This window comes from Centroberyx gerrardi, chromosome 9 (assembly GCF_048128805.1).
Source record: "Centroberyx gerrardi isolate f3 chromosome 9, fCenGer3.hap1.cur.20231027, whole genome shotgun sequence".
NCBI lineage: Eukaryota > Metazoa > Chordata > Actinopteri > Beryciformes > Berycidae > Centroberyx > Centroberyx gerrardi.
In genome coordinates this window covers 13274826-13297441 of record NC_136005.1, presented here as the reverse complement: position 1 = coordinate 13297441, position 22616 = coordinate 13274826, and the positions used below count along the sequence as shown (strand labels likewise).

The 22616-nt window shown below is 43.3% G+C and overlaps 1 protein-coding gene across 3 annotated transcripts in view; it reads left to right on the top strand.

Annotated features, from left to right (window-relative positions):
• The first annotated feature begins 5960 nt into the window (after positions 1-5960).
• polrmt (polymerase (RNA) mitochondrial (DNA directed)) overlaps positions 5961-22616 on the top strand; it is a 46583-nt gene continuing 29927 nt past the window's right edge. For 2 of the 3 annotated variants that reach the window (XM_078285786.1, XM_078285785.1), the window contains exons 1-8: positions 5961-6112; positions 6827-6925; positions 7449-8305; positions 8970-9103; positions 14317-14503; positions 19875-20024; positions 21499-21666; positions 22119-22289. In XM_078285786.1, coding sequence (XP_078141912.1) covers positions 5971-6112; positions 6827-6925; positions 7449-8305; positions 8970-9103; positions 14317-14503; positions 19875-20024; positions 21499-21666; positions 22119-22289 — 1908 coding nt within the window. In that variant the 5' untranslated portion in view covers positions 5961-5970. The remainder of the gene's footprint in view (positions 6113-6826; positions 6926-7448; positions 8306-8969; positions 9104-14316; positions 14504-19874; positions 20025-21498; positions 21667-22118; positions 22290-22616) is intronic. The other variant, XM_078285787.1, reaches the window with a different exon arrangement.

The window sequence follows — 22616 nt, the reverse complement described above, 5'->3', positions numbered from 1 at the left end:
TCGTAAAAGTCACAGTCTTTCACCCCCAATTAAACCACGCTGCAGTGTCTCTTCACTTCCTCCGTGTTTATCCGCTTTCCTGCTCTAAACTCTTCTTTTCTCTCCTCCTGTCGGTCTCCTTGAAAGTCAAATGCGTTATATAGGAGGGTTTTTAAGTCACCACCATGCATGAGCGTTTCAACATTACTGGAACTGTAGGGAGTGAGAAAGACAGAGAGACAAAGAAAGAGAGAGAGAGAGAGAGAGAGAGAGAGAGAGAGAGAGAGAGAGAGAGAGAGAGAGAGAGCATAATGTGAATGTGTTTTTTGTTAGCATTTGTATGAAGTTGTTTCCCCATCTTCAAAAAAGATGTAAATAGTTTTCAGGACAGCTGAGTGTTCGCAGGCTTGGCTCAGTAATTGATTTAGGGTGCTCCAGCTCTCTATCAGCACCGTAATGGAAAACAATATTCCTCAACATAGTCCTAGAAAGACTTTGTATCACAGCTGCCATTGCTTTAGGCCTGTCCAATGTGAGAAAACAAAAAAAACCTAATAATGAAAATCTAATTTTAGATTTAGGAGATGATACATTTTCAGGTATGACAACATGATCAGAGGTGCAAAAATACATCAAAATGTGGCTTGTTGCAATTTATGAATACTTAAGTATTCATGCTCATTTAATGTATGTAAATAATTAACAAAATACTGCTGTCAAGAAATGTATGTAATTAAAACACGTGCAATTTGTATTTTCAAAATGCAAATCTACAAAGAAGCTGTAAATTCCGTCATCATTGCCAAAGTTTCCTACCATTAGCAATTGGCTACTTGTGAATTATGTTTGATTTCTGTTAGAAGTGACATGCTTTTTTGCTGAGGAAGCTATTAATTTGATATAACTATACTGTAAAAAAAACAAAAAAAAATGTTTCTGTTATGAAATGCTTCTTGTTTCCTTGTATACTGACTGAGCCAAATTGCGTTGCTTCACATTCCAGCTAGCTAGCTAGATGATAGCTAGTGGCAGCCTGGTCCGAACAGCAAGATGTCACTGCAGTTCATCTGCGATTACTTGCATCTTGAGTCTGAACTTGACCAATCCAAAACTTCAATGGAAATCTTTACCACATATTGTGTGGCAAGAAGCTTTTGGTCAAAAACAGGTGTTGATATGATGTCTTCTCATTGTCAAAATCCACTTACGCATATTTAGACTAGTGCCAGCCAGCCAGAGGTACATTTTTTCCCCATCTCTACAAATAATGCTCAGTTGGTTTTAGCCTCATGCGCAGTACTTAAAATATTACTTGCAGTAATATTTACATATCTTTGTACCTTATGAGCAGACAGACTTGTTTCAAGTCTGAAGATTCATACCACATCCACCATGTGACAGGTCATGACATGAGGACATGAGCTGGTCAGTTACGTGTCTTGACAAGAATCCATCATCATTGTAGCCTACTATAGCCAAAATAAAGTGTATGCAATCTGAATTTGATAGTGCCCATTTTATGTTATAGAAGTCTGATATCTTCTAGAAAGTACTGTAATATGAGTATTTTGAAATACTGTTTCCAAAAGTATTTTTATACCAATGGTGGTCATTCCTCTTCTAATGGAGGGAAAGCTTCCACTGTCAGGGTTGTGTCACTGTGGCACACACACACAAACACACACACACACACACACACACACACACAAAGAGAGAGAGAAAGTGAGAGAAAAAGAGAGAAACAACCCCCCAGGAAGTTCCAGTTGCCCTTCCTCCTCTACTGAAATTGCCCATAATTAAAATCATACAATCATTCTATGTACTGTATAATTCCTTAAAAGTCAGAGTGCCCCCTGAGGTCAAGAACAAAGTTTGGGCCTCATCTGAATGTCAGATGTGGCAGGAGATTGCTTTGTGGCGTCTTGGAAGCCAAGGTTTGGACTCTGAGCTCAGGCCAGACACAACTTAGCATAATGTATTTCTTTGTTAAGTGTCTTAAAGTGCAATATCCTGTTTGTTTTTAACAGTGTACATCTTTGATGTTGGATGTTAATTCAAGATTGCAATGCGCACTGAAGAATTAATAAATGGTCTGTAATGTTAACTCTGTTTGGAATCGTCTAGATCAGCTGGAATTTGTAAATATGTGGTTATGAACTCAGTGCAGATGAACCACTTGAAGATGCAAATGAGAAAAACATGACACACCTAACATTACATCCTTCAAATACACAGTGTCTTGTATGCTTGTATGCCAGTCTGATAATAATCATGTAAAGCAAAGCCCCAAACCACAGCCTGGCTTTTAAATTCAGAGATCAGAAGCAGGTGGAGGGACCCTTTGGGAGAAAAGCTTTCTCCATTTGGGAAAACAACTTGGTTGCTTGTAATTTCAGTTTGATCTCCCACTACCAGCACCACACAGCCAGCCGGTCAGCGACCCAGCCCTGATGCCTGTCTGCCACGGATGGATTAGTCTGCTCCCAGGTTGGTCCGTAGCCCCCTCCCTGGGTGTTGCAGGGTTTGGTTCGGCCTGGGTTGTGTTATGACGGGCTGAGCGGAGCTGGGTGGGTGGGTGGGTGTGCCCTTAGCTGAGAACAGCACTCTGTGGCCCAGGCTCCCGAGGAGGATGTTCTCAAGTGAAGGAACCTAATCTTTCCCAGCAGGGATCCAAGCGGCTCTGTAAGTGTATGAATAGAGATAATATCTCTATAATGAGGCCTGTTTTGTACCATCAAAGTCTTCAAAAGGGTCTGAAACCCGACCTCCCTCTTAGCACTGACAATCCCTCAGTAATAGCTCCCTATTATTAATTGTTTTGCCTGCCTGCTAACTCCTTGTTTCTCTCTCTCCCTCTCTTTCTTGCTCTATTACTCTCCCCCTCATTCTCTGCAGTCCTCTTTTAGCTGCTCACCCTTGACCTAGTGCTTTTAAGTATACTGACATTCTGCAACTTTGCAACTTAGCATCAGAAGGGTAGAATGCTTTTTTTTGGAAAATAAAACTGTTTCCAGATATAAACCACAACAAACCACTTGCTCTTTAGATGCTAGGCTGCAAAGAGTTACAAAATTCACATGAGGAAATTATCTCATTCATATTATTTGCTGGCAGTAAATTATTATAATTTCAGCGATTATGCAATTTATCCTTTCAACACGTCCAGCACTTCCTGCTTTGTTGGTTAAAACCCAATGCAGGTGTTCTTGATATCTTTGAGCTGTCCGCTGTGGTTGGCTGAACAAACATCCGGAGCTGGTTGAGGAACTGACCAGACCACCACAGCTCAGCCCCAGTTGGGACATGGCTCTTTGCATATCCTGCTTCGTGACCATTGTCTATTGTCAGTGGCGCTATGATAAGTGGGTCGTCTATCTGATGCCGTGAAAAGTTCTGAGCGATCCAGCCTCCCCGTTTTCATCCATGCAGGAGAGATCCAACAGACCGATAGCACCTGATTGTAGAAAGAAGTGTGACTTGTCAAATGCGATTAAACAGCTGTACAACGCTGATGAACACTGATAAACCAGAAACACATGAAAGAGGACACAGATAGAACAGGAGGTGGTTAAAGAAAAACAAATGTAACGTGTGCTGGCTCAGCATTTTTTAACCCTCCTAATGACAATGAAGAACAAGCAGCTACAGTAGATACAGTAGCTTTCTCAGAGTGTTGAGGTTGGCCTAGCATCATTAAAGGCAGAATGTTACATGTTTCTCTCCAATTTAGCCATTATTCTATTAAGATGCACTTGTAAATAACAGCATGACAAATCCTAAGATATTTTCTTAACTGACTCACTAATTGAATCCATCTTAAAGTGTATGTGTGGGAAACCCAGAGAGCTGTGTGAGTCACACTGGTTAAAATTACAGTAAAGGCCTGAAGGGTCATTCTGTCTGTCTTGCTAAGCTGTAATAGGCACTAATGGACTCAAAGTAATGTCATTACAAGTGTGATTAATATTGTTTGTATGAATGCTTTGGCACTTTACAGTAGAGTGTAAAAAGTCCTAATGCACAGCATCTCTCAGCTGCAGCCCAAAAGTGTGATTCGAAAAGTATGCTTTCATAAAATTTCCAAATTCAGGTCCAAATATTACTTCTTTCTTGTCTCAGATGTCACATATGTGGAGGCCCATGAGGAAGTGCCTTGCAGCAGTCCTTTTTCCACAGGGGACAGGTCACTAATTCCATCTAAGAGGTGCATACACACACACACACACACACACACACACACACACACACACACACACACGTGTCCACACACCAAGACACACACACAAACACATGCCAAAGGCATTTACCAACACAAGCATCTCACTAAGAAGTATCTCCGTCAGGTTTCCCTGGCCAGGTGAAGCAGTTTCAAAAACAGCCCTCTCTCCATCTGTTAAACAAATAGGGAGCCCCTACAAAGGTGTGCAAAAGAATCCACATGATCAAAGTGTATGAGAATGGCAGCCTTGTCCTGGCCTGGCCATTATCAGGCCCCATGAATGCCTGTCTTCTCCTCTTTTGTTGGTCGAGGCATTGACAGTCACTCACCCGGCAATGACTGTCACACCAGCGCAAAGAGCCAGCCGCCGACAGGGGCCGACCACATCAAACGAGCCTGTCAAGGGGCCCTGCTCGTGAACCGTGGCAACAAACACCTCCTGATCCTCACCTACAGCTCAGCAGCAGACACCCACCGCTGTGCTCTCAGCCACTGCCTCCATTGAGAAAAGATGTACTGCCTGGACCTCATTTCCCTCTATTGCCCCCCTTCTCTCTCTCTCTCTCTCTCTCTCTCTCTCTCTCTCTCTCTGTCAAGTAGTGCTTGTGTTAACCTCCAGCCTGCCGAGACACAAAGGGGCTGCTAAAGTGTTTAAGAATGCTTTATGGATGCATGACAAGGGGAACCTGACACTGCTGGGGGTCAGAAAGCATACAGGATGTGACTGAGATGAATTCTGTTTTACTTTCAATTTGGAGCTGAGTCACAGTTGATGTGATTTAAATTGTCCAATGTTTGAACTTCAGAAGTCGAACGAAAAAAAAAAAATACTGATTAATTTTCATTAGGCAATGTCATTTTTTTTCAAATCAGCATCAGTGCCATCGTCACTACTGTATATTACCAGCTTTAAGTTATGTTAATAAAAATGAATCTAACCACATATTCACTGATTTTTCATTTTCATCACTGAATAAAGAGTTTAGAAACTATCAACCACTTTAAAATAGATACTTAAAAGTTTTGGGACAATCTATCAGACCTATTTTTAATTTTGATGATGTTTTGAAGCTTGAAATCTTGTATACATTGTGTTTTTCTCTCTAAACATAATTTCTACCTGTTACCTTCCATCTGGCAAACATTTGACAGCTCAAAGGATTCTATATAGGAATTCATAGAGATAGGAGATAACATGAAATGCAATATGAATGCAAATTCCAAAATGTGATACAAAATATTTTGCTTTGATAATTTTAAGTGTAGCCACACTTTCAGCGTGGTCTCCTTGAAGTTACAGACATCTTATGTTTGACCTCTAATTTGAATGTCATAGCTCTTATAGTCTATGGTGACACTGCCACCTATAGGCCAGTTACCTCACATTACTATTTGGACATTTGCCCACTTACCCACTGAAAAGAGAAGGGTAGAGAAACATTTGCAAAATATTCAGTAATAAATTAGTGTATTTAGCCTAAATTAATATTGAACAAGAAAAGAATAAATGCATAAATCTAACATAATCTGATTGATCCCTGCTGTAGCCCTTGAATTATCTTTTATGTCCAGAATCCAGAACAGGGAACATCTATGGAAGTATTATATTATCAACATCGCAGGGCAGGACAAAGGGGGGAAGCCTCACTCGATTTATCTACGATCTTCTAGCCATGACTGAACTACAGCGATCGTTCCTCCTTCCTCTATTAGCTTGGTCTTATTCAACATGGCGGCCTAGTGCTTAGTTGTAACGCGGTTATTATGTCAACATGTCACTTCTCAGAGTCTGTGCCTTTACCAAGTGTCTGAATCGTCGCATTTTATTTGAAAAGTGTGTTGCTCGTGTGTCTTACGTGGACCGCTGTCAGCTGTGTCTCGCGACGAGAAACGGCGCTGTGAGACGAATATCAGGTGAGCCCATGGGTGTCCTCTCCAGTCGGATGGAGCATTGTAGCTCAACGTTGAAACATGCTTCAGACAGTTTGCCTCCGACACACTAGTCTCGTCGAGGATATCTAGGTTTAGGCGATGTACATGTTGGTTTAAGCTAGGTTTGATTCATGTGAAGGTCTCACCGAGTAGATACACATTAACGTTAGGTCACGGACAGGTTTGGTAAGATTTTGTCCCGGGGAATCCCATGTGAGAAGAGTTTTTGTTATTGGATGTGATAAACTGGATGTGATCAGCAGAATAAATGGCCAGAACTGTCATTCCTATAGCATCCGTTCACTGTCATAACTTCAAATGATGTAACCTGAATTCAACTGTTTTGCAACTCATTTTGCTGGGGAGTTTATGGAACAACCTCATGGACTTTAGGAACCGCTCCTTTATTAAGCAACACTTTGCTTCAGCATAATGTCACCGTTTTCATTCTTCCTTTCTTTTTTTGCAGCCACCAGTGAGAAATGTCGCATGTTTCTTGCTTATTACCTTCAGTAACATTAAGCAGAGCACCCATCTTACCACTTTTAAGCATGATATCCAAGAGTTGCAATATTAATAAGAGAAGTCAAGCCTATGCTGTTGGTTTAACAGTCTAATTGTTTTGAAGGTTTGGGCTTAATCACACACTCTATTAATGAACTGTAATAATTCGTATTGCCTCTGTGCATTTTTCAGAAACGCCCTTGAGGCTACAGCGAAGAAATTTCTCACCTCTTTTTCCAAAGGCAGAGGATGGGAAGAAACGTGTCCTGGAGCAGTCTCAACTGTTAGATGGTATGTTGGCATATTCTAGCAGGCAGGTTTACTTAGGTTGTCATGATAACATATTTTTAACCTACAATACCGTGCCACACCAAGTATTGTGGCAGCTTGTATCGCAATACCACTCCAAATAATATGGAAAACAACTTGCTGATTAACATTAAAAGGTTGGAGCTGTCCTGGATACAGATGCAAGCACAAGCTGCTTTCCTGTTTTGTCCATGACTTTTGCTACTTATGACTCAGTAATACTTCTGAATCGTTTCATGACAGGTGTGGTAAGGGTTTCAAATCATAATTGTTTTGTAAGTATTGTCCAATCCTGAGACCTGCCTTAACTCCTGCCTGGCCTCTGTGTGTGCTACCAGGTTGTGTTCACAGCCTGTGAGAATCAAGTTAGGAGTGCTTGCTAGGCCTAATCAGTCTTGAGTGGTTGCATTGTCAACTTTGCCTACAGTACATTATGTATTTCAGTGTAATACTCTGAAATAGGCCTGTTAGTAATTTTGATACCCTTTCTACTTCTCCCTCTCAGTGCTTGAGTCCAGGATCCAGCAACTCCAATCTGACGTCGTTCTAGATGTCCAACATGCAAAGGTGCAGTTTCTCAAAGCTCCCTCTACAGGGAAAGGGGCTTCATCTGGGAGGAGTCCCAAAAATGCACCTAGAGAGAAAATGGACATCCCTAAATCAGGGCAGACTGGTGCTAAAGTAGCTTCTAAAGCCCAGACCAGCCGCTGGATGGAAAAACTGAGCCAGGAGAAGAACAACAAAATAAAGAAACAGCAGCATCTCAAGCTGAAAATACAGAAGAATGTCGAGGAGAAACCAGCACCAAAATCTAAAGCTAGCAAAGGCAACCTGATGCTTCCCGGTACATCACATAAAACCATATCTACCACAGCTAAAACGACTGCACCCTCTGCTAAGAGGAGAAAAAATACTATGAAATTGTCTGATGAAATTCGGGCTACAGTGTCTTCACCATTGACCTCCACTGCTGCCACTGCCGCTGCAGGGACGGCCTCCAAACGGAAAGGGAAGGACTCTACAAAGAAGGTTCCAAGCGGAGAGGGCCGAAGGCAGTCCGCTCCCGATGCCCAGGCCAGGGCGAAAGAGCTGGCTGAGGTGGAGGAGCTGGATATAAAGCTCAGTCAGCAGGTTAGCCAGTGGGCGTCCTCGGCGAACCCAGAGCGCCGCCCGGAGGACGGGGAACGAGACGCTTGTGGAGACGTCCAGCTCGGCCTCCGCTCTTACCTGGAGGCGTGCGTCTTCACCGGGGACATCGAGCGGGGGCACCGCTTCCTGCTCAGCCAGCACAGAGTTATGAGTCGACGCAAATACCTCAACATAGGGATCTACAACGTCATGATGAGGATCTGGGCCAAGAAGGTGAGATTTAAGAGTGAATAAAACTTGAAATGACCTGTCCCAGGAAAATGTTCAAGGTTAGGCTGATATAGAAAAAAACGTCTGAGAATAACTTGGATGCTGCATCTTCAGAAACTTTGTGTGGTGGTGAACTAACTTAACACACTGATTTGAGTTGGGTGGGATTGTCACATTAGTTCTTATATGTTTAAGGAATTCTTAATGTGCTTTCAGTCAATTTTAATCAGGTTGTAAGGCCTATTGAGTTGTAATAATTCTATAACCTTGTAATCATTATATTCTGATAATATTGCTGTGTTTTTTTTATCACAATATATCCCGAAATATCTTCTGAAGGACGAGGTAGCTTATCACTACATTCTCTACATTACTTACATTACTTACATGAATGATTTCTTCTGTTACTACGACTAATACATGACTAGATAACATGGCTCACCATTCCCCAGGACAGCCATTTGTCACTTATGAATGATAACTGTCAGAGAATCTGGAGCGTTTCCACTATTGAATAGGTGAATCACTCCTCTTATAGAGAGTTTTATAGTCAGCTATTTCAGTAGCTTTTCCATCCTACCAATAAAACATTTCTGGGGGAATCACTGGTGTGAACTGTACTAATTGGCAAAGCTTGATGTCCTCCTGTGTCTCTCTCTGTCTGTAGGGAACACTGAACCAGATCGGCCGCATGTTTATCCTGGTGGAAGAGGCTGGTCTGAAGCCAAATCTGGGATCATACTGCGCGGCTCTGGAGTGTATGGGCCGCAATCCCAACTGCTCCCCACGTCTCATCAGCAGGTAGACACACACACACACACACACACACCCCTCCCATAAATAAGGTCTAGGACTGTCTCTGGGTACTCATGCATTTTAAGGAATCTTCAAGTTAAAGGTTGTCATTTTTGTAAGATGTGTTTGGCTGGTTTGTTCAATATCTTTTCACAAGAGCAGTATTACTGTAGGGTCATGGGATAATATCTTCATTGTGATGACGGACATTAAAAGGCCTACAATAGCAATACAGAGGCTTACCAGCAGGGGTCATGTTGTCCTTACGGTTCTCAATTCTGCAGCGATCCCATCTGAGTTCTGACATATACTGTAGACTTGCATTTTATTTGTGAATGACACTGACTCTTGATACGTTAGGCCTGTAAAAGTGGTACTGTAACCTGAAAATATTGTTGCCAGGAGACTACTGTTGTGTATACTGTACCTGAGGCAAGCTTATGGTTCAGGCTTTGCACCCTCTTTTAGTAGCTCACTCATCAATTCATTTCCACAGCTTAGTCTGCATTTTGTTATTGTTGTGTTTAGCTGCTTTACTACTCCAGACTAAAGTGAGCTAGCCAGTGCCAGGGATGACAGTTAATAAAGCAAGTTTGAAAGCGCCTGACCTTTTATTTGACATTATTGCCCAGTTGACAAATCATTCCTGTTGCCATCAGGTTGCCACAAAGTATCACAGGAATGCTGTTACAGGGGGAATTGTTGTGAAAAATGTTTATGAACAGTGTGCATTGATCCCAGATGCACATTTGCACATCATGTGTATTGCTGTAAATTCACATACTTCCATTTTCACATATCTCCCTTCATTCTGCATATATTAATAATATTTTCACAATAATTCCACTGTTTGGTACTGGTCTGGTATTTGTTGTTGCTGAGTCCTGTTACTTTTGCTGCTGCAAGAACCTACTTTTCCCACAGGGATCATTACAGTTTAATCTTATCTGAATGACTAAGGCCTGACCCGCCCCCTTGTGGCCCAGTGGTGAAAACCAGGTTATCTTTTGCACCAGTTGTGAGTGAAGATTTGGATTCCTTCTGAGCTCTAGTTCAGTGTTTTCTCCTGTAGCAAGATGACAGCCTCAAGTATTCCAGTTCAGGTATCCTGACCCTTGGCACCTCATTTCCTGTTCCTCTCCCTCGTGGCTGATATTGTTTCCATAGCAACCTTGCATAGCAAACTGTCTGATCACAATTACAAGTTGTTGCTGCTTAATATCTGCATAGAATGTGGAAGCATCTGTGTTATTTATTGTTGCTTTTCTATTGTGTGGTGTGTTGTGTTGAGTGCCTATTTGCTTGGACAACCTGGTGTATTTATCCAACCTCTCTCCTCAAGGTGAACCATGACAGCCTGGAGCCTAATGGTGTCTGAGCAGTAACTAGGTCATCCTGACAAATCACCATTGATGAGTATTATTAATTGAGTTGTATTGCCACTGACCATGTGTCACCCTCAGACTTAGATTTATTGCATGATATGTAGCACAGAGAAACCTGTCGGGCATCTCTGCCCAGCTCACACCTCCAGGGGAAGACCAGATTTATCATAATCAGTGCCCCTGTTTGATGGCAGCCAATAGAATCGGCTGGCCTGCTGCCCAGGCAGTGGCAGGGTGAAAGGATGTCAGTAAGACCAAATTGATTTATACTTTCTATACTATTTTCTTTTTTCCTGTGGAGCCTGACATTAGTCTGGGGTTATTGTAGCAGAAACACAGTTTGTTTTATTTACCTTGATGCTTGTCAATATCAAAACATGGCAAAGATTTGGAAATGCTATCAGCTAATATCTAAAAGATATGGATGCTCTGAAAATATACTTTCATAAGAAGCATCACCTCTTGGAAATAGGAAACCTAGTCTCTAAAACATCGTGCAATAAAGCCCAAACCTACAACATGATGTTGGAATTGATCAGGTCAATCTAATGATGAGATGTTACGGAGGTTCCCAGGTCACTGCTGACTTGATTAGTTGTTTGAGAGCTCCAGCAGCCTCTACCATGTCAAGTGCTGTTGACCCTCTGGCCCACCCACACACACTCACACACACACACACACACACACACACACATCTTCTTCCTGGTCCCTGGGGATGTCACCCTATGCAGCTTGGTCCAATAGCAGGGCAGGTGGCAGGGCAGTAGGGGAGGTGGTAGGTAGCTGGTTGGTCCATCGATCACTGTAAGCTGATGCTTCTGACATTGTTGCTCTGCGGCGCTGCTCTCTCGCTCACTCTCTGGCCAAGCAGTCCATCTCTTCTTCACGTTCTGTTCCTTCTCTTCCTCATTATCTCCAGTTTCTCCTCTATCTCTCTATCTCTCTGTTTTGTACCAGTTCCTCTCTTTACCCCCCCTCCCTCCCCCCATGGCCCTACTACTGTAGTTTCCTAATATCACTCTTGCCTCTCTCTAGTCTTCCCTGCAGCATCCCCGCCCTCAATGTACTACTTTCTCTCTCCTCTGTCTCTCTCTCTCTCTCTCTCTCTCTCTCTCTCTCTCTCTCTCTCTCTCACTCACTCACTCACTCACTCACTCACTCACACACACACACACACACACACACACACACACACACACACACACACACACACACACACACACATCCTTCTCAGTCTATAAGTTTTCCCTTTGTGACTGCCGTGTCCTCCAGAGCTCTTTGCTCCCCAGGGTGCAGCAGAGCAGTCACAGGGCTGATTATGCTCTATCTCTCAACCTCTCTGTCCTCTTTGTTCCTCTGGACCACACTGCCAGCCCCCGGCCTAATCCTCTCTTTGTTCAAGGCTTTCTCATTTGCTCAGACCAAAATTGCACATTACATTACAAAAGACGTCTAGGCGTGACTTAAAATAGTCAAAAAATTTGACCTCTTTGGCTTGCTTCAGAAACATTTCCAAACACACACTACATCACATTAGGCAGTTGACATGAAAATGGCAGAATATTACAGTGCCTCATTCATTCATTCATTCATTCATGTGCAGAGCTCTGCTTGTGTCTGATTAGATTAACTTGGTGAAAGGTGCTGAGCCAGGATTGCCTCCAGATGGTAATTAGTGCACTGTTATTTGTAATTGTCTTGAGGAAAAGGCGTGGAGGGCGAAGAGCTCTCTCATCCTCACAGGTCGATGACAAATGGGTTTCCCCCCCTTCCTCCTCTTGGCGCGGTGATGTAGATCTGCTGTTGACCTCTAGAGTGCAGTGCAACCACATAGGGTCTTCAGGCTCCTCCATCTGTGTTGGGGAAAGGCATCACACCTCAAGGCATGCATGCCACTAACAAGGGTTTACCCCACAGGTTTAGACATTAAACAGTTCACTGCAATAGATAATTATTACATGGCATACATAAAATACTTAACAGTACAAAGGTCATACAAAAAGTATATCAAACTGATATTCAAAAGTCCAGTTTAGCCAACATGGAAGGGGCTAGTAGTATTCTAAGTAAGTACTATAATAATTGTACAGATTCTTGCTTTACTCTTAATTCGCCAGACATTGTATTTGTTTAATCTGCAGTACTCAAGCCTCTCGTTTTGTCTGTGCTTTCCCTGAATATAATAATAACATATTAAGAATATAACCATATCTTAATTCACTACATCAAGGTACACAGAACAGTCATAATACAGTATATATTGTCGTCACGGAGCTGAAAAATGAATCATGATATTAATAATAGTATTACTTAGCAAAATTCACAAATAATTCACAGTGCTAACAATCACTTTTGCCAATTAATTCCATGTATCACTGCATCAGCCTGAAGTTGTTGAGTCACAGGCCACGTTAGATATCATATATCCAATTGAATTATGAAATAATCATATTGTTATACCCCTCATTTGTATTCCAGTGACTAGTTCTTCATTGGCATTATCTGCATTCTGCAGTCCAGTCATGGAGACTTGTGTTCTCTCCAGGAGATTCTGTTTGAATAAACATTTCACTGATGTCGTCAGTGCCCATCTGCCTCTGGACCAACCTCATACCTTCAGTGTGTCTGGCAGAATGGCCCGTCAATGCAAATGCTTAAATTGCTATTCTGCTACTGTCGATCAGGCTAGGGAAACCATACGCAATGATCCCACAGAGAGCGGCCTCTGTTTTGAACCCGAATTAATCAGGGACTCAGTAAGTAATATGATTATCTTAGTCCCAGTCCCCACATGGAGAGACAGGTCAGAAGGTTGTGAACTCTAAACTTCTGATCAGACTCCGAAGTCTGTTCCATCATAATAATAATAATCTCCTGTTAAAATGAAAATCTACTTCTCCTGTCATCTATGGTGCTGGTTTTCTGGCTAGCTCTTTAAATGCCAAGTCTGAACAACGAGTACCTAACTGTCCTCCAAATAATTGACGAGGTACTATAATTACCTCTGCCAACAAGCTTGGAAGGAGTTATGTTTTCAACCGTCTGTCTGTTTGTGTGTTTGTTCGCAAAATATCTTAAAAACTTTTGGATGAAATTTGGTGGACAGATAGCTTGGCCCAAGGATCAGTTGATTAGATTTTGGTATCGATCCAGATTTGGAATTTCTGCCATTAAATTATTATCCCTTTTTAGCCATGGATATTATGCTGTGTTCATGTGCTGATGGGAAAGTCAATCTGGGACTTCCAAGTAGGCTGCATTGTGTTCACATGCTATCTAAGTTTTACTTATTTGGCTACTAAGTTACTTATGGATACTTTTATTACAACTCAACACATACATGTTTAGCAGTCATATACTTTCACTCCTTGTACCAAAACCTCAAACATTAAATTTAAGAGTGAAATATATACCTCTATTCCAATAAATCACTGTGTAAACAAAGCCAGAACTGGAGTGACAGAGTTTCAACAGGGATCCCATACTGCAATATGGTATAGGACTTCCTTGTGTAGAGATCATCATATTATATTTTGGCAGTGCATTGTTTGGGATTTTCTTCTCTGTTTTCTTCCTAGCATGATATTCCTAATCGTATATGGTGTATCTTGATGTGAAGAGCTTGTGAATTTGTGATGGGCAAGCCATCTCAATTGTGATTACTATGGCAGAATAAAATGGAGCTAATATCAATTCATTTTCAATTAATTTTTCTGCCCCACGATACGTATTGTCGCATTTTTGTGTCGTGATATATTGATTTTCGATATATCGTCCCATTCCTAATTATTTGTGAATACTGCTTGACTCAGGTCTGGTCCTCTGTGTGTTCAGGTGCCTGAGCCAGATGCAGGAGGACGGCCTGTCTGTGGACGATCTGTTCAGCCAGTGTAGGTTCTGGCAAGATGAGAGAGACATGGTGCTGGGGGCCATCCACGCCGTCCAGCCGGACTACCAGCCCAAGTCCAACAGCACCACGACCCACTGCTCTTCACCGCTGGTCCAGGACTTCTACATACAGGTACCACAGGCTAGCTATGGCCTGTACCAAAAGCACAGGCCTGACACTGAAATAGGCTGCAGTATGCATACATCCACAGAAATTCATTCACCAGGCGCTGGAGTGAGAATAAAAAAAAACCCTCATCCTGACGAAGACCCAATGGGGTGGAAATGTTGATGTGTTATTATTATTCCAGTGAGTGGATTCATGTCTTTTATTGTCAGGATCCTCATTAGCTGACAGACTGGTCCACAGGAAAAAAAATAATTGACCAACTGTTTACATCATAAATGATAATGTAGTTTACCAACAGGCCCTAGTCTTCATGGTTCAAATGATCTTAATCCAAATTTAGTGGATGTAGAAGTAACTTCTATGTGTTCTAGTCGGCTATTTCAGGTTGGCTGAGATTATTTGTGTGTTTACCTTAATCCAGTGACATCATTTTCTATCCCACATCCTTGTGTGCTACTTTGAAAGCATATGAATGGAGCATCAAGCATCATCCCCCCCCCCCCCCCCCCCCCCCCTCCCCCCAAATTACGTGGTTTTCAGAATGCATTTGCAATTTAAGAGCCAAGCTAAAGAGTCTTATGGAAATTAGTTAAGGGAATTTATTTAGAAACTGATTGCGGAGCTTTATGGAAAAAGTGGTAATGTATGTCTATAAATAGAGATAAATGAGTTATTTTCAAGGCTGAGCCGTATGTATGCTGAGTGAGTCAAAGCACCAGACAGCTGAGAAAGCTGTCAGTAGGCACCAGCATGACTATGAAAGATGTGATTGTCACCCCTTCACAGGCAGGTAGGCACTGGCTTATTTATAGAGTGAGCCAACACTGCTTTCTAACTCCTCTCCTCTCCTCTCCTCTCCTCGCCCCTCCTCTCCTCTCCTCGCCCCTCCTCTCCTCTCCTCTCCTCTCCTCGCCCCTCCTCTCCTCTCCTCGCCCCTCCTCTCCTCTCCTCTCCTCTCCTCGCCCCTCCTCTCCTCTCCTCTCCTCGCCCCTCCTCTCCTCTCCTCTCCTCTCCTCGCCCCTCCTCTCCTCTCCTCTCCTCGCCCCTCCTCTCCTCTCCTCGCCCCTCCTCTCCTCTCCTCTCCTCTCCTCGCCCCTCCTCTCCTCTCCTCGCCCCTCCTCTCCTCTCCTCGCCCCTCCTCTCCTCTCCTCTCCTCTCCTCGCCCCTCCTCTCCTCTCCTCTCCTCGCCCCTCCTCTCCTCTCCTCTCCTCGCCCCTCCTCTCCTCTCCTCTCCTCTCCTCACCCCTCCTCTCCTCTCCTCGCCCCTCCTCTCCTCTCCTCTCCTCTCCTCGCCCCTCCTCTCCTCTCCTCTCCTCACCCCTCCTCTCCTCTCCTCGCCCCTCCTCTCCTCTCCTCGCCCCTCCTCTCCTCTCCTCTCCTCTCCTCGCCCCTCCTCTCCTCTCCTCTCCTCACCCCTCCCCTCCTCTCCTCTCCTCGCCCCTCCTCTCCTCTCCTCTCCTCGCCTCTCCTGTCCTCTCCTCTCCTCACCTCTCCTCCTCATCTTGCCTCGCCTCGCCTCTTTTTCCACCTCCTCTCCTCTCCTGATGCTCACATGATTCATTTACAGCTTTTTGTACACTGGCAGTATTTTTAGCCATGATGCTTGCACCATATTCTGGTTGCTCTTTGTCAGACTTTCTTATTGATCTTATTGTAAGTCTGCATGTGTAATGCTAAGTGTACCAGTCAGCAGGTCATGTATTTTTATCTTAAGACAGTACGTAAAACTACACCACTGACCTGACTAAAATGTAAAACAGGCTGAATGAAACTCCTTCATTATACTTCATTTATATGGCAGACTGACTAGTCGACTGGCCAACGGACTTGCTAACTGACTGTCTTGCTGACTTTTTGGCAGGCTGGCCGAGTAACTGGTCTGCTGGATGACGGAATAGCAGACTGGCTGGCTGCATGGTCTCCTGAGGATTTTCAATTACTGTTAGCAGCAGCCACACAACCTAATTAGAATATTGTTTGCTGGTGTGAGTTTGAATTTTGATGAAGTTGTAGCTCGTAGAAAATGCAGTTTGATCTAGTTTCAGCTTGTCATCAGAGATTTTATGGTATTCTCTCATTTAATTATTTTTTCATATGTATGCTTAGCCTATATTTTGCCTGTTTTATTCAGAATGTGTAATATGGCTTACCTTGCAATGGAAATCCCTATGAGGATGAAGGCTAGATTGTACTGTCTAAACTGACACCTTTCTGGGTGAGACTTTGTTGATCTGCCCAGTCCTGGGCGATGATGGCTTCATTAACAAGGCTGGTTTTTACCAGGAGGCCTTGGAGAAAAAACAGTGGGTTTGGCAGAGTAGAGGAGAACAGGGTAAAATGAGAAGGGGGAGGAAGGGGCAGACTGAGGACAAGAGGGAAGAGGAGATGAGAAAAAACCATAATGAAGGAGGAAGAGGAGGAGAGAGAGGGGAAGGAGGATCAGAGACCCCGGGGAAAAGAGATGATCAGTGCTTTTTATTTTATGGTGTCTCCTTCTATAGTGTCTAGCCACAAACAACAGAGGCACTAAAACATTCATACTCATTTATACACACACTGTACTGAGAATTTTGAGCACAGTACACACACACACGCACAGGAGCAAAAACATATTCATAGATTCATATTTGTTCAGTTTTATGAAGCATAAAAATCAGATGTACATCCAGTTACAGGATGCCCGATTTTAACAATAGTTCAGCAGAAGAATAATGAAATTATTGTCCCCACTGTACAGTTGTTCGCTTTTTTGCCTTTCTTTGTTGCAAGCCTGTACAAAACCAAAGCTCTAACACCTCTGACTTGGTTTCACTGGCAAGTCTCTCTATTGATCCCGTCCCCAACTACTGATACTAAGGTGTTACCTTCTCCACCCTTTTATTGTTCTGAAGCTGTAATACTGTACAAGAGCTGTTCTGGCTGGAGATTTATCTGCCACACAACCTTAAGCTTTGCTTTGGCTGCTGTCCATGCCAGGTTCCTTTGAGGCCTGATTTACTGTCTGTCTCGTCTCCTGTCTCTGAGTTAATAAAGGTTTTCACTACTGTACCGCATCCACCTGCCCCTACAACCTCTCTATGATGTGACATCAGTGTTTCCCACAGAATTCGAATGTATTTGTGGTGGTAGGTGGGTTCTTGTATTCTCTTATATTGTCAAGGACGAGTCAGGACGAGTTCTTTTCCTTCTTTGAAAATGTTTTTCAATATTAATCTGGATTGAGGGAGCAAACATTCAGAGTCAGAGTTAAAAAGTTAATATTAACGTTATCAGTCCACTCAGCTGTATTCCGAGTAACGTTAACTGTTAGTTCTTCTTTTCGGGAATTCAGTCGGCCGTCTTCTGGGCATGGAAAAAAAAATATCCCTCACGCGTGTGCAGTGGGAGGCGAACAGACGGGTCCGGTGAGAGAGCGAGAGAGAGAGAGAGACAGAAAGAGAGGGAGCGAGAGAGAGAGAGAGGGGGAGCAACAGAGACAGCAAGCGAGAGAGAGAGCGAGAGACAGAAAGAGAGGGAGCGAGAGAGAGAGATCGCGTGGGGGCTGAGCGAATCAATGCGCTACACGCAGTTCTACGATTAAATAGTGAAAAAAAAGAAAATTTGTGGCGGTCAGTGCTGATATTGTGGCGGCCCGCCACAAAGTTTTCTATGTGTGGGAAACCCTGGAGGGGTAGAGCGAGGGGAGATTGTCCACTAGTCAATCGATCACGGATGGCGTCCTTCTCTCGGATGGATAAAAAATTAAAATAAAAAATGCTGAAATGGGTCGCCAAATATACTTTGGCAGCCGTTAATATACCTGGGCGGCCCGCCCAAGTAAAGTCTATGTGTGGGAAACACTGATGTGTTTGCTGATAATACCCAGATGTCCTGGCCAGGTCACACCCTCTTCAATAATAAATGACTACATGTAAAGCACATGTGGGCCCTTCAGCAGTGTTGCATGTGGACACACAGGCACCAGCTCCCAAACCATTTAACCAGCTATTTGTGTCTGTACAATGAAAAGTGCATATGTGCTGCCGCCTTCTATGAGTTGAGCAGCCAGCCAGGCCCTTAAGCTTAAGCTTTATTCTTTTAATTAGTCTTGGGGAAGGACATTTCCATATCTACTGGATGTTAATTGGGGCCATGCATTTGTCAGCACATGTTTTCCCATATGCCCTGCTTAGTTCTCTCCTACCTTCTGGTGATTACTGTAGACAAATTGTTACAGTGGGGTTTAGACCTCCCGACGTCCAGCCTGTTAATAATAATTACAGCTTAAACATGTAACAATATTATCAGTCAGTCTGCATTATCATGAGAAGGTCACAATATGCATCATGCAGCTTGAAATGTATCATGATATCAGTTATAGAAATAATCGGATAGGATGAACTGCAACTGGGTAACAATGTTCACAGTCGGCATTGATTCCTCCAAAACTAGCAACACATTGATCTCCTTTTCTATTGGATTCCTCATGTTGAGGGAATTTTGTCTGAGGTAACTTTATCATTTCAACTTCTTTTATCATGACTATTGTTTTCTGAATTGTGAGGTGAGTGTTTTTCCCCAAAAGAGAGGCTCTAATGTAAATTAAGAGACTCTTCTGGCTTTCTCACACTCCATGATTGAGTTCAATACCTTTCTGATCAATATTAGCTTTGCTGCACCACTCTGCTTGCCAATTTTAATTCCCCTCCTTACAACAGGTTGCTACATCTACGGGTGAGATACTCTTGTTCAGGTGCACTGTGGTATTATTGGGCGCTGTTGGTGCCAGGGATTTAACCAGCAACCTTTTGACTCCACACCTCCCTATCCAAGCTGCCAATCCGCCACCCTAATGTAATCTTCAATTGAATCTTGAAAATAAATGCCAGTTGGTCAAGGTACCAGCAGGCCGATAATGCAATTTGATAAAGCACCCGCCATGTTTCTACACTTTATTAGGCTGAGAATAATGAGCTATTTGTTTGCTTTCTAGCAGCATGGAGCCAAAGCAAGTGTGATTGAAGCCCAGTTATGTTCTCTTGGCAGCAGACTGAAATGGTTTTCTGACTCGCCCGTTGCTCACTGGCCTGAGAAGGCTCTCACTGCTATCATGGCAGGCAGTCATTATTTCTCTCTCTCTCTCTCTGTCTCTCTGTCTCTCTCCCTTCTGCTCTCTATCTCTCTCTCCCTCTCTCTGTCTGTCTGTCTGTCTGTCTGTCTGTCTCTCTCTCTCTCTCTCTCTCTCACACATGGACACAAGGACACCGCCACACAGACATATAGCACAGTAGAACCCAGATCAGTTTAACCATTTGAGTTTGGTTGGGATCAGCACTGTGAAAACCCTCTGTTGTGTGTGTGTGTGTGTGTGTGTGTGTGTGTGTGTGTGTTTCAGAGGACAGACCACCATTACCCCAAACTGGACTTCTGTCAGGAGGAGCTCCAGGAGCGCTTCAAACGTCAGCTCCGCATGGAACAGGCCTGCACCATCACCATGGACTCTGTGGAGGCTGCCAAGCCTGTCACTGAAAACATGGCCAAGATGGTAAACAAACCCACCTGCCACCACTCCTCATCTCACTCTTCTCGATTCAATACAGACAGCTACAACTGCAGATTTACAATTATATGATACTGAAACAAATAGGTGTTTGGAATATAGTGTGTCGTGAAATAGAGATGATTCAGTTGTAAATAATTGTTGGTTTAGGGTTCATTCTGGCGCCCTTTCACTCAAAATGCACTCTAAAGTATGATGGATTAATTTAGCATAATTCTAGAGAAGACATGCTTTCTATATCATACCACAGAAATAACACTGAATGCAACCCCACATAGACTTGATGATATTAGAGATGTGATACTGTAAACAAAGGAGACCATGGTCGAGATGATTGGTAGCCTCTATTTCATGCTCATGTTGTTGTTGCTGCGACTGTTAGTTACTGTTAATTAAGACCACAACAATCCAGGCAGATTTACTGCAAAATCCGACCCGGTGGCACACAATGTTAAATTCAGTGTAGGCTGCCAATCTTCTTGCCAATGGTCTTGTTTGTTTGGGGTAATTATACTAATGTCTCAAAATGAATGTGGTAATGTGTAATTATTGATATTTAAAATGCTACACGTAGCGCCTTTAATATCAAAGTGTATCCATTATCTCCAGTGAGAAAAGTTTCTCTTTTTCCCCGTTTTAAACTTTGGAGCATTATGCATCAAGGCCAAGCGGGGTAGGGAGGCAGGAACATCATATTCCTGTGGTGTTTCTTATTGCCAACTCTGGCATTTACAGTCCAGCCTGGCTCCTCTGCCTCTGCAGATAGGCTATGCGGGTGGGGGAAGGGAGCAGGCTGAGGGTCCCTGGTGGTCAGGAAGCATTTACAGACAGGCAGGGCAGAATGATAATGTATTGTAATGGAGGCCTCTGGAGAGAACGCTGAGTCACCTCTCCATCCACGAGCCAGACTGGGGCTCTGCTTCAGACAGACTGGGAGGGGAGGTTTTAGAGTTAGGTAGGAGAAACACTTCAAGCGCTGGTGCACGCTCACGCATACACACACAGACATGCGCAGACACACATATTCGTAACACTTACACAGGCACATGCACGCGCACACTTACCTACCAACCTAGCTACCGAGCCGAGACTATGTGTGAGAAGAGAAGAAAAGGCTTTCCCTTCCCCTGTCGGTCTTAGATGAATAAGTCTGTGGCCCCGTTACACTCCTCTCAGACAGATACTCCGGTCTTTCCATGTCATGTGGAGGAATCTGGGCCAAACAAGCCTAACCGTGAAACTGAATGCACAGTCATGTTGTCCTGATTCGTGTCCAAATCAAGGATAGCCCCATCTACTGCGTCTCAATTTATAATTACTTTCAGTTTGGGATCAAATTTGCTAAACAGGAATTGCTCAGAGGGAATATTGTTAATTTTCTTTCACACATGCTATATGGATTTTATACTGTCAGTCACTGTTATGAGAAGGATGACTGACAGTTGTGTTACCCTGTCAGAGGGAGCTGCTGGCGGAGCAGCGGTCTCAGTGGCAGAAGACCCTCCTCCAGGCCCTGAGGGAGAGCAAGATGATCCTGGCTAACACCAACACCAAGTACTACAGGCTCAACCTCTACCCCTATCTCTGTCTGCTGGAGGACAGCGAATATGTCGACATTATGATACAGGTAACACAACCCACCCTACTTGGCCTACAGCACAATGAGATGCCTGAAGTCTAGCGTTTGACAAGAACTTGTCAGCATTTCAGTCAAGAACCTTTCTGATCAATGGCAGCTTCATTTTACTAGAAGACATTCAAATATAGATGTGTTGTGCGGTCTCTCCTTTGTTTTCTCTCCATCATCATTGTGTAATACGACCCCAACTAATCTTGGTAACCACAATACACAAAACTCCAAAGTCAACTATCAGACAACAGCTGAAAAAGCACCAAGATTTCTTTTTGATAGCAGTTTGTTTCAGTTTGTTTTTCCCTGAGGAAAAAGTGCTGGACTGATTGATATTGCATTAAATTGAATCAAATCTAACAAAAGCCTTAAGCATGCTTCTCCTTGTATTTCTTCTAACATTTTCATAAACGTTTTGACCTGTTGAAGTGTGTCTTGCCCTTGTCCAGAGTGTGTCCAGCCTGCCTCCCAGTGGAGAATCACTCAAGATCCTGGCCAGAGACCTGGGCAGCAGGGTCTACACCAAGTACTTTGTGCGACAGAAGGGCCACAATCAAATGGTGGAAAAGCTGAGCAACATTTACAGCACTTACACAGACCTACTGGCCAAAGATACCAAGGTAGAGAATTAGGTCTTATTTGTTCACTCAACCAGGTAAACGCATCAAGATTTGTCTTCCTCCATGTGTACCTCTTCATTTGTATTATATTTTTCAAAAGGGAATTTATTCTTCGTCAGTTTACCTGAGCGAAGTATGCTTATATTGCTTTTGCACTCAATCTGCTTTCAGTGATTTTGTATCCCATCTGATTTATATCTGCCCAACTTTCACATTGAGAGGAAGTTAATACTGATGAGACTGCATAATAATGTTTCCTCCTGACCCATATAATGTAATTACTCTCTTAGATGTTCCCTTACTTTAAGGTTGCTTGATGCTGTTGTA